The sequence below is a fragment of the Panulirus ornatus genome, chromosome 30 (genome assembly GCF_036320965.1).
Source record: "Panulirus ornatus isolate Po-2019 chromosome 30, ASM3632096v1, whole genome shotgun sequence".
NCBI classification, from domain to species: domain Eukaryota; kingdom Metazoa; phylum Arthropoda; class Malacostraca; order Decapoda; family Palinuridae; genus Panulirus; species Panulirus ornatus.
The window spans coordinates 2139939-2153037 of record NC_092253.1 but is presented as its reverse complement, the minus strand read 5'-3'; the positions used below and the strand labels follow the sequence as shown (position 1 = coordinate 2153037).

The 13099-nt window shown below is 36.5% G+C and overlaps 1 protein-coding gene across 2 annotated transcripts; it reads right to left on the bottom strand.

Annotated features, from left to right (window-relative positions):
• Nucleotides 1–979: 979 nt before the first annotated feature.
• Snr1 (SWI/SNF related, matrix associated, actin dependent regulator of chromatin, subfamily b, member 1) lies at nucleotides 980–11719 on the bottom strand. Of its 2 annotated transcripts, none has more exons than XM_071679531.1 (9): nucleotides 11623–11719; nucleotides 9324–9429; nucleotides 8887–9025; nucleotides 8079–8219; nucleotides 7701–7828; nucleotides 6414–6580; nucleotides 5400–5590; nucleotides 3885–4019; nucleotides 980–1388 (listed from the first exon to the last, which is right to left on the bottom strand). In XM_071679531.1, exons 1-9 carry the CDS (start codon nucleotides 11698–11700, stop codon nucleotides 1349–1351), a joined length of 1125 nt encoding a protein of 374 aa, XP_071535632.1. In that variant the 5' UTR covers nucleotides 11701–11719; the 3' UTR covers nucleotides 980–1348. The 2 variants fall into 2 exon arrangements, with proteins under 2 accessions (XP_071535632.1, XP_071535633.1); XM_071679532.1 differs by having other exon boundaries at nucleotides 3885–4016.
• Nucleotides 11720–13099: the final 1380 nt, after the last annotated feature.

The window sequence follows — 13099 nt, the reverse complement described above, 5'->3', positions numbered from 1 at the left end:
TTCTTTCTCCCCAATCCTCAGGCATACAATGTTTAAATTGTATTTTGTATTATTCTTTTCATGGAGTATAAGAACTCAATAATAACAAAATAACCGAGACAGATATACTGAGAGACTGAAGGTGTTCTGCTCCTCATACTCAGTCAGGTAAGCAGATGGTCAGGTGAGAGGTCACATTCATGCTGCATGAGTCAGGTTTGGCTATTGTCAACTCTAATGTAGAGATGTAACCTAAGTTACTGTTAGCTTTCAGTTATCTGTCACATGTCACCAATCCTGGTACTGTAGTGTGATCAGGCCTTGACTTACAACTTTAATATAAGTACAACCTAAGTTACTATATGTTCTTGGTCTACTATGTTTTTGTTGTTCAAATCCTAGCTCTGTATTATGATTAGGTGTGTGCTAGTTGAGTAGTGAATTTGTGTAAACTAGAAAGGAGTAAGAATGATGCTCTTACAATAATGGAACAAGCATTAGAGAGAAGGAAGATACAAAGTAAAGGGAGAGAAAAGACATTACGATTAAACCCTAGAAAAAAAAAGTGAGGCTGAGCTTCACAAATGGGGATGGAGAAGTAGGAAGGAACAGTCATTCATTTGATATGCAATTATGTAGAATTTGTACCTCCTTTTGAAGTGGCCTTGAGTAAATGGTCATTACTTGCCTAAAGGGTATAAAATGGCATAGGTCATGCAATCTAATTATTTGTCTTATTCATGCCTAGCCAATTTGAAATAGTTGAGGTTATGGCTTCATTGTTACAAAGTAAGCTGTTCATGAGCAGAAGCAATAGTTAAAAGCAGCTTTTTTTTTTTTCAAACTAATGAGTCTGGAGTTCTCAGTTCTGAAATTCTTGGAGTTTTGGAAGTTCTTCAACAAATGGACACTGTTTTCTTCTCATGATGAAGTTTAATATGGTTTTGGAAAAGATCTTTTATGCTTCTCCTGGAGTTTCTGAGGCTAAACCCAAACTCACTTTTCTAAAGGAATATATATTTTATGGTACATTTGAAGTGTTTTCATAACATTTTCATAATGGCCATATTAAATGTACACCAGAGTTTTGAATGATTATACAGGGGTCTAGGAATGATACTGAATTGTGTAGTAAGATCTGACTGACTAGTTTTTCCTCCAGTACCAAATATTTGAAATGTCAATAGAACTTCATATGTTACAAAATCAATGTTATACAAATCAGTTGAATTATTGATGAATGAAATTTATTTGTATGTTAACCTCCTCGACTAAACATTCCTCCAATATATCAATAGCAGTTCTACAAAAAAAAATACTTCCTGCAGGTACTAGTAAACTGGAAACACATGCCACCCTCCACTGAAAATTACCATCCTGGGGTTGTATTTGCCAATCGTCGCATTCTCCTGCAAAAGCAGAAAGTTCTTCATGTTAAAAAGCACAATATAAAACAAACACATGCAATGAAGAAAAGTATATACTCAAATCTTGTTTGAAATTAAGTGGTCTTGCTTCAGCAAGGCAGCATCAGGATCAGGAAAAAACAAGCAATGGCCTTATTCGCAAACATCCAATGTCTAGTTTTTACACAATGCAATGGAACCAGAGACTACCATCTACAGCCAAGCCCCACAGGTTACTTCAAGGTTTAACTTGGTTACTTTATATGCTATGATTTGGCCCTGTAAATCACTCCCATACACACAATGGTCCTCCTCATCCTAACTAAAACATACTTCTTGTCCTTAATTTTCAGTCCTGGTACCTTAAAGTCTCCTTCACCACCTCATTGGTTTCCCCAACTTTCATGCTTCTACCACTTCTGACACATAGATGCACTCTGTCAGTCTCTCTTCAATCATCTCCATGTATCCAACTCATTTCAGCATATCCTGAGAGGCCCTTTCAATCAGTCTTCACTCACTATCTCATCTTTCTCTGACAATGTCATTCTTTACACGATCAACTAACTTCACACCACATAATGCTTTCTGGCATTTCACTTCCATCACATCCACCCTCCTCCTTTATTTCTCATTCATGGCCCTACTTTCATCCATAAAACACTATCAAAACTACCTTACTTTTAAACATACCCACCTTTGCCCTTAAAGACAGTAACATTTCCTTCCATATACTTCATAACATGTGTTAATACAGGACCTAAGCTCCATCTTCCAATTAGTAAGTTGTTACTTCTGCCCCACGTCACATCCACTCCTAACTCCCAAAAGCCCTCAGCTTCCTCGGGATTCTCCTCATTTAGATTCACACCAAAACCACCCTGACTCCAGCACCTCATAACTTTACTTCTGTATCGATTTACTTTCAACTTTCTGGACTTTTGTCTAAAGCCTGCCACCAGAGTTTTGTCACTAGCAAACAGCTACTGATTCACTTCCCATGCCCACTTTCCCCCAGCACACTACAGAGCAGCCTTTCCCCAAAACCCATGCATTAATCTCCCTTACCACTTCATCCATAAACAAATCAAAAAGCCATGGTGACATGAAACACCCCTGATGTAGACCCATGTTCATTAGAAATGACTTTCTCTCTTTCAAGTAGTAACTTTTATTCACTCTACATATCCACAGCACCTTCTAAATGGTATCATTTGTCAACCCTAACCACGCTTCCTCTAAACCCATAAATAACGTCAAATAAAATACACTTTCATGTAATTCTCACGTACATTGTTCAGACCATTACTTGGTTTACACATCTCCTACCCCTCCTAAAACCACACTGCTCCTTCCTAGTTAGCTGCTCTGTGCATGCCATTACCCTTTCAATCACCACACTCCCATACAGCTTACCAGCTATGCTGAACGGGCTTACCACTCTATTGCCTGAACATTTCTTTTTGTTCCCCTTGCCTCTGTACAAGGGCAATAGAAATACACTGTCAATTCTCATGCACCTCATCTTGGGCCATATATATATATACGTTAAATACTGTCTAACTAATAAAATCATCACCCCCTTCTTTCAAAACTCACCAGCAATCTCATTCACTCATGACACTTTCCTACATTCAATCTAAAGCAAAGCTTTTACTAACTCTTCTCTTTTCATCATCCTATTTACCACAACTCTGACTTCACAGGCCACCTACTCCCAAGTGCCACATCAGCATCCCTAGCACACAACATAGTCAGCAATCTGTATCATTACTAATCCATCTTTTTTGGGTCTCTATCTGTTAAAACTTCCCCATCAGGGCTCCTCTCTCATTCCCATTCGTTTTCCTGTATTCTTCAAAATGTTCATCTTCCAAAATATCTTCTTATTCTCTCTGAAGTTCATCAACCTTTCTCTTGGACTAAAAGTGTCTCACCAAGGAAGGGTAAACAATTCTGCATTAATACCTTGAAAAATACCAAGACTCCAGCAAGAAATAAGAAACCTACATGGGATACGCACAGACACATTCAAAAGAAAAGGTAATAAATGGCTAAAAACTGTTTCAGTCAAACCTTCAAATGATAATCTGGCAATGAGTATGGTGACAAAGACAAACAGTATAGTTAAGTAAGGTATCTGGTAAGCACTATTTGCTTGCCCTGACTCATGACACCTTTCTCCCTATCACTTACCTAACTTCCTTGCAAAAACCATCTACACATCACCCTTTTCTTTTTCAGTAGTAATCTGCCACTCATTACCCTTTCTCATGCATCTACATCCCACCTTTCAAATTCCATACACTTCCCCAGCACACTTCGCCAACACACTTCAGCACTGCTTCACTAAAAACCTCAAATATGAAAAATAAAAAGTCCATTCCCTCCATAGGACACTTTTGTAAGTTAAAAAAAAAAAAAGCCAGTCTGATTAAGGGAATGACAATTCATTAATTTTACAAGAAATCATATGAAACAAGCATCAAGATCTCCCACCTTGTGTTTCTATCCTGGTCCCTGATTTTCTTCTCCATTTCAGCATCAGTAAGTGTCTCAAGAAAGGGTGACCATTGTTCAGCTTCACTTTGTGACCGAAATGGCACCTCCACACATGGAAGAGGTGATTCACTGCTTTCAAATCAGAATCATTAGTTAAATTTTTCATACTTACATGATGTTTATTAAGGATCTTACCATACCATACCCTTAGAATATATATACAGATACAAGAAACTTTCAACATTCAACTGAGTGAGAGTTCTGGTAAATGGTAAAATGAAAAGAGAGGAGGTTGTAAAAGTGCTGCATGGAAGGAAGTGTGATAAGAGGGCATGGGATTGCAGTTGAGTTTCTTAAGAAAAGGGGTGACAGAGATGTTGACTGGCCATTCAACTGACCTTTTATATGGCCAAATGCAAGGAACCTGGAAACTGGCAGAATGCCCTTATATAAAAAAGGCAACGGGGATAAAAGTGAATACTTGAATTACAAAAGTATAAGAATGATGAAACCATGGGGGCACAAGTGAAAGGGAGTTAATGTTATAGGCGTATTCGGAAGAATGCGGGAAAAGTCAGGGTCTGTTATCACAAAGACAGGGAGGTCTGAAGGTATAGGAGTCCTAATAGTGTTTTATGGAAGTGAGAAGTGATTCTCGGGTCTTGAATGCATAAGAAAGAATATAGACATGATGAAATAAAAAACCTTTGAACTAGATAAAGTGTGAAAAGGTTCAGAGTTAATGTAAACAAAAATAAGTGATGAGGTGATGCAGAGGGTGAAACAAGATGGTGTACATGTACATTTGATTTGGAAGGACCAGTAGAAACAGTACCATCAGCACATCTTGGTTGGCATTCTCAAACAGACTATACTAACCACCACATCTATCTTATACATTAATTCCCATGTGATCAACCCATTACATGCATTATATAATCTTCATGTTCCACTTCCAGCATATCCATCCGTTTCCTTTTCTCTGTATTCAAGGTCCAAGACCAATATCCATAAAAATATATCAGAACTATTTACCTTCAAACATCAATGTTTGCTTTTATGGACACTGAACTTTCCTCCTTCACACCTGCTATTGCAGTTTTGAACCTTAGTCCCCTCTTCCACCCCATAACTTACTCCAACCCCCATGATTCCATCCACTGCCATTTGCCTAAAGGACTCCAGTTCTTCCAGCTCCTCTTCATGTAAATGCACTCCCAACATTCTTTTATGGAAAGATTATTGGTAAAGTTAAAATCAGCTCATGTTACTAATGATCTTTCTGGCAAGCAAACTTTACTGTAATACATCATATACAAAAAAATTTCAAATATGATTTTTGAAGAACAAAACATTACTGATTGTCTTTTATAATGTTGAAATAATAATGACCCAAAGATGTTCAAAACTTTGTCTCACAATTCCTATGCATTTAGACCCATACAAAGAAAAGCTCATAAAACATTTAATAAATATATGACTACATAAAAGACCGTCAAACATTAAACAAACCTAAAGGCATAAGTGCGTTGGTGCCAGAAAAGCTGTCCTCGAATAGAATATGCAATTGCTGTTACAAATTCACCCCCCAGGCCAAGCTCAGAGCATAACTTGGAAGCAAAGTCTTCTGGTGAATTTTCAGGTTCCGACATGTCCCATTCAAACTGATCATTTAGAGATATATTGCCAACATGGATATTCAGCTGCAAAAAAAATTAAGAGAAATTTAGTTGTAATAAAACTAAATCAATTTTCATATTAAGTTTCCTCTTTCCTCAACACAGCATTTTAATCATTTGAGCAACTCACCATCTTCATATTCTTTTGTGCCTTCACTAACACAGCTACTAGACAGCCAAACAATCGACCCTCCTATTAACTTGTTAAGCTGGAACTCTGCTTTCCAGAGGCTGATATTTCAGTGGTGGGGTAAATTCCATTCTTAAATGCAAGTAAATTTTGTGGATGACTCTCATGAGAATATTACAACAGACCTTGGTAACTTTCTACCTACATACTGTGTGATATTTTACCTTATTTACAAAGGAAAGCTACTGAGAAAGTGGCTGCTAGTTGTAATACCATATATGACAAATGAGATGAAACTGCCACAATTTGTATGAATGGTTACGATCAGCTATTTGGTACCTGCTTCTGCAATGCCTTTTATTACCTATGATAATAAGGTCTATGTTAAGCCTTGTCAAAACCTAACCTGATCCATTCACAATGATAAATTTCCAGTATCATAAACTTAACCACTGAACTCAATACACCACATACTGTTTTCATGCATCTCGCTGCCAACACATCAAAATATCATTGACAAAATCTAATCTAAATATCCCTTTTTTTCAGCTAATCTCATACATATCTCCCAAATATCTTACTCACCGGTAAAAGATTCATACAAACTAGCAACACTACAAAATTAATGATACTCATAGTTAGCCACCTGATTATAAAAAATAAAAGTAGCTATTTCTGACAGTAACCAACAATGAAGCAAATAAACTACATGCATACCTTGATAACTATTCTGGTGTCTGAATGATCTGAGATAATAATCTGAGAGGGAAACTGATCAGCTTGCTGCTTAATAGAAGTAGATATGGCTGGAACAAACATTAAGGGATTCAGATCCAGGTCATCACACAGAAGCTCTGCAAACTGTTCTGGACTCACGAGCATCTCTGTGGGAAAGAAATATAAATCTGGATTATAACAGTTTTTTTATCAATACTTGAATGCTGTTTCATGCGTTATGAAGGAAGTGCCAGGAACAGGCAAAGAAAGGCCACACCCACTCACAACCTATTCTCTTGCTATCACTAGCAATCATGTGTTATGCCCTGAAGACCAAAGCTCCCTATCCCCAACCAGGTCCTATAGATCTTTCCATGACTTACCCCAGATGCCTCACATGCCCTGGTTCAGTCCACTGATAGCACATCAATCCCAGTATACCACATCATTCCAATTCACTCAATCCATTGCATGGCCTTCACCACCTTGCATGTTCAGGCCCCGAACACTCAAAATCATTCCCACTCCATCCTCCCATCTCCTTTTTGGTCTCCTTGTTCCTTCCACTTCTGACACTTATATCCTCTCTGTTAACCCATCCTCACTCATTCTCTCCATATGTCCAGACAATTTCAGCACACCCTCTTCAGCCCTCTCAACCACTCTTTTTATTAACACAAATCTCCCTTTCATATACTTGATCAAACCACCTCACACCACATATTGTCGAACATTTAGTTTTCAACACATCCACCCTCCTCCACACAGCCTCATCTATAACCCATGCTATACGAATGCTGAACAAAATCAAACTAGAGATCCACTTGAAATTGGCAGCCTCGAAAATCCAACGAACAAATGACTTAGCATCACAGTAGGCATAATCCCTTGACACACTGAAAGGTTACAATAATATAATGGCCACCAGTAATAGGGTTCTACTAGGGGAAGGGAATTACTAATTTCTAGCCAATGTTTAGGCAGAGTGAACCCCAATTTAGGACAAAAATAATTTAACATGCCTATTACTTCTATTTCAGTGGCCATGAGTGCTTAGCCAACACAAGACACCTGTTGAGGGGAAGCTCATACCTCATATGGGTAACTTGGCTTCCTATGTAAGGGCCTAAATGATTTAAATGTACAGGATACAAATCATGCATCCTTTAAGCTACCTCAATAGAAAAGATGCAGTTACACTGACTTGGCAGTCTGAATGTCTAAGTTTTACATAAAAGAGGGAAACATAAATGTTTCAACTATACACCTGTGTGTACCATGCCATACCATTTTTATTCCATGTAAATGTATCTCGCAGCTTCTGACCCTCAATTTCCATATCCAACCTGATGGGTACCAATTCTTCTCTCTGGCAAGAATTCTCATGGATTTGGGCAGGGTCAAGATCATCATAACTGTGAAAAGCATGAGTTCATGAGGGGTCATGATAATCAATGTAGTCAATCTTAAGTTTTTCAGTTTAATAAGGTGTATCATCTGGTCCTCTTTGCTTAAAATATTTCATATCAAATATCAATGCAATCTCATAGGTTTATCTAACTATTCTCATACAGTTATAGACATCTTCGATGTATGCAAGTATACATCACATTCTAAAGTGGATAAATCAGAAATTTTTGTTTCTTCTACAATAGAGTAGCTCACCACATGGGGAAGGTACGAATCTTCTTAGAGATAATACGATTCCGATTGATTGGTGTCGCTTGAGGCACAGCATCGAGGTGAGATGAGTTAGAAATAGTTGGGACCCACGGGGCTGCAGGTTTCTTCACAGTGCGCTCAGCTCTGAAATAGAAAATTGCAATCAATAAATAGTTCATTCACCATCTTTCTCCCAGTATTTCTCATTCATATTCTTCAGAGAAAACAACTAGCTGACACTTCCTCTACCTCTCTGAAAGTCACACTGCTCCCCTCCTATTAGATCCTCTATGCATACCTCCTCCCTCTCTACCATCACTCTCCCATATACCTTACCAGGTACACTAACCAGACATATACCTTTGTAATTTAAGCATTCATTTTTGTACTCCTTGCCTATACATAAGAGCACTATACATGCATTTTGCCAGTCCTTAGACACCTCATCTTAAGCCAACAAACATGCATAGCCTGAGTGATCAAGTCACAATTATGTCTTACAAAATTCATCTGCAATCCCACATTAACTTCCCTTCTAATATCAATACTATCTATTGTCTCATGAACTTATTCTTCCGTGCAGTTTTATTATCTTTTTTTTCCAAACAGCTAGTTGTAATTTCTCTGAAAACTTTCATCAATATAACTGAAAATCTACACAGGCAGTTATTCATTGTTCTAAAACACTGAATACTCTATGATAAAAATGATACTGACAATTAATTGGGAAATGGCTACAAATAAAAATATAACTTAATTGCACTATAACATTATCTGCCTGAATGAGTCATTTGAAAAACAAAGAGTTTACCTGGCAGCAGCAGCCTCTGGATCCTGCTGCTGACGTACTGATACTGCTTTATATCTATCCTCATTCCCTTCAATGATGTCCTCAACCTCAGATGCTCGTAACAGTGAAATGTTGGATGCTAACACATGCTGAGTCAGGCCTGTATAATAAATATTATACATGATAACTCAAAGCTTTCTTTTAATCTTTTTAATCATCCTAATAATCACAAATCCTGATATGACTCAAAATCAATTAATAAAAAAAAAGAGGAATTGAGTAATTCAAAAGGGTCAAGTCTAGTATGGTCTATATACTTACAGAATCAACCAAATAACTATATATCATTTCTAAGTGAAATACGGTATATCATATACAGAGTACTTTAATAGCCGGTACTCCAGACAAAGTAACTCAAACGAGTAAAAACATGCAAGGGAACTTAATCTGCAACTCACCAAGTTCCATCAACTTCTTTCTTTCATCATTGGTGATTGAGCGCCTGTACATACCAGGAAATTTTTTGTACAATGATCCACGAAACAGTCGCAGATAATTTCCAACCTGAAATAAATCAATATTCATGGATAATACCAAGGACATATCTGTGCTACACAAAGTTTACTGTGTTGTCTGTGCATCATGGCAGACTCTTCGAGAGGACTTTGTTCATTATTGTCATCCATCCACCCATCTGACACTGAAAATGTTGTCCCTCAATCCATCTCTTGGAGTTATACTTTAACCTTCAACTTAACCTTCGTCACAACTTCAGAACTCTGAATCAGACACAGCACTATGGTTTCAATGAAACCCAAGGCAAATGGCTACACCAATAGCCTAAAGGAGACAATTATAACAAAGACTTATGTAAAAACTTAACACTGGAAAGAATACATCACACCCAGGGGAATATAGTTACATCGCACCCAGGGGAATATAGTTAAGGTTTTCACAATGGTGAATCTTATAGTTACATAGAAAATGAGTAAATGTTAAGTTTCTGCACTGAATATGTACACATAATTATGACCCCACTTCATCATTAACTTCTGTACCCCTCCCCATAGTCATTTACTGTACACTTATAAATATGACCCCACTTCGTCATTAGATTTTGAACCCCTCCCCATAGTCATTTATTTATCACTATATAACAGATTAGAAAATAATGATTTAAATCATGCTGCACAAGTCTACCCATATGCATTTCTTCTAAATACATATAATTTCTGTGGTGCCTCTAAAGTCATTTTCAGCTAATAAGTTTTTTCACTGGTTCTCTTTATTTTTATAATTTTCACCTTCATTTATATGAATTGACCCCACACTTTCCACGGTCTTCATACCTAGTCCCACTAAAATCTAGCCATTCATGATCACAGGATATAAAATAATGCTCTACATTATGGTCATTCTCTGTATCAAATTGCGCGTACAGAGTCCACAGATATGCTTCTGCCAAATCCATGTATGGTAACCCTAAAGAGAAATTTTTCTGGAGAAAAAATAGTCAAGATAAGACAGAGGAAAAGTTCAGGTCTCTTCAATTTGATAGCAGCTTTGTTTTAAGAGTAACTCTGTTTTTCAGTGCTAGTCCAGTGTCTAGAAAATGCATAACTGTTACAGAGGATAATTTGTAGCAGTCTTTTACTGAACAATTCCGACGGTTATGTATGTAATTTATGTAATACTAGATAAAACACTAGTAGAAAAATCAACAGAACCTATGAAAACTTCAGTAAACCTCTTCAAATAGCAAAACTGTATGAGTACAAACATATCAACATTGTATGGAGCTGTAAATCAAATGGCTGTTCAGCCTATTATTTGTTTTGTTGTTATTCAGAAGCATTTATGCAATGCTCAGTCATGGGTGCGACTGGTACAATTTGACCAAAATAATGAACACTGACTTAAATCTCAATGATATGACAGTCAGACGATGTTTTCATGGTTTTCGTTGATATTTAAAGGGTATATTACCTACTTTTACATTAAACATACCAAAATTTTCTTTGATACATGTTATATAACTGTGCTATTATTGCCCTAAAGTTGTCCAATAAATCATCATACAATCTTCCTATACAAGTATTAGTATATTCTCTAAACAATACAGTAACTTTATGTAACAAAATCACCAATATCCAAATTTCATAACAATGTAGTTATATTAGACTTTTACTGAATATCAAACATTTACATAAATCTCAACTGCTAAGGAGGTTACAAGAGAATTTCAGAGATTCTGATGATATTGTAAAGAGAATCAGTTAATTACTTGTACATCTATTAACCACACATTTTCCCCACATCTACAGAACTCATTTAGTTTATATCATCCCATACAATAACATGCTCCACACTTTTTATTATATTCTCTAGAAATTACATTAACATTAAAAAAAAGGTCTCAATACAAAGCTTCTCTCAGCGTAAGTGTACAATGAACAATCTGAGCAACGATGCTTACTTGCTTACAAAATAATCACCGGGAACACAGTAAACCATAACTTGTAAACTACAGTTCCATCAAAATGAAAGTACAACTCTAAAAACATAAGAACTAATTTCAAACTTGCACCAAGGTATATTCTTTAAAACAATTCTGATGAACCAATCTGGTGGGGAATATGGCTAGATGACATTCCCTTACCTCCAAGCGACATCCCTGGTCTCTGATATTATACTTCCTTCTACATCAAAAATAACATTACACAAAGCAGCCTCAATGCAAGTTGAATATCTTAGTACCTCAGATCCAATACACCAAAATTCCCCATTTTCTTCTAGCTGAAAGCTAACAGGCTTATCACCGTATGTTTTCGCCATTTTGAATGTAAACAAAGCGGTTCTGTTTATCTTTAGGTAAAGATTACATATGATTTTTTGAAGACTCTAACTTTTTATGTATCTATTCCAAAACCCCATAATACTTTTCTCATTTCTTGATTTTTCGAAATATCGAAGTAAAATTGATAATTCTGCCATATAGAATGTAGAAAACAGCTCCCTTCATAATGCATTATAACCCGGATACATGGTGGCATATTTTGGTCCGTTTGAGTAACAATGCGACAATATATGGCATAGCACCATGATTAACTGATTTCATGATCATATAATGCTAAGGTTTAGAATGTCTCTCAGCAATTCAGTACTACTATACTATAAATATGAAGATCACTTTCAATACTCTCTTTTCTTTCATACATATTCGCAGATTCCCACGTTTGTGAGGTAGCGTCAATAATAAATCATGGAAGACTTCGTTCATTCTCATTCATTGTCATGAGTAATGCAACGAAACCACAGCCCAATATCCCCACATCCAGGTCCCATAGACCTTTCCGTTGTTTCTCCCCGTTGCTTCATGCACCCTTTCAATATAAAATTTCATTCAAAAGAAATGGATTTGAACCTTATCAATCCTTAAATCCTTTGGATGTTTTTGTTTCAACAAAAGATTTTAGTCACACCAAATTATCCCTAGATTACATTTACTCTATTAAGTATCCTTGCCATTTGTCCCCTCTGCCGCCAGTATCTGCTTTATTTTGAAAGTAAATACCTTTCCATTGTTCCAATCAACACTGCTCACACAGTTTGCAAGTTTCTCAGGATCCTTGGTTTCCCTTTCCCTCTAGATTGTTTTGATAACTCATAATTTTTCATGATAACAGAAATCCTGGTGTGGCTGAAAGATCTAAGAGAGATGGAAAAAATTAACCATTGCACCCAAATTTGTTGCATTTCTGAAAGACCTGCATGTCTACCCAAAAATGTTTTCTCCAGAGTCATACAAATGCCACTCTATCCAAGTATTTTTCATGCAAATTCTTCAAAACAATGTTATTTCACAAATCCCTCTACCTTTCTAAAAATGGCATTGATCCTTCCCAATCAGACGTTCAGTGCCTGCAAGCTCACTGTTCCTATTGCCACATTTTAGAGCAGTTGTTAGTAACTAGATACATTTGGTTGTTTCATTATTTTTGTTTCTGTGCATAATCCTTGTGCAATTTATATTTGGCAGGATGTTATATAGTCTCTTACATGATTCTGCTAGGCTCTTAAGTATATTTCATTCTTTTTAGATATACTTTAACTGGTAAGTCAATTGCAGTGTCTTCCAAACGTAAAGTTCTTCGTAAAATTTCTTTACTTTCTTGTAATTTATTGTTAGTATCTTTCCTTCTTTCTAGGGCAAATATTTTAAGATCTTTGTGTT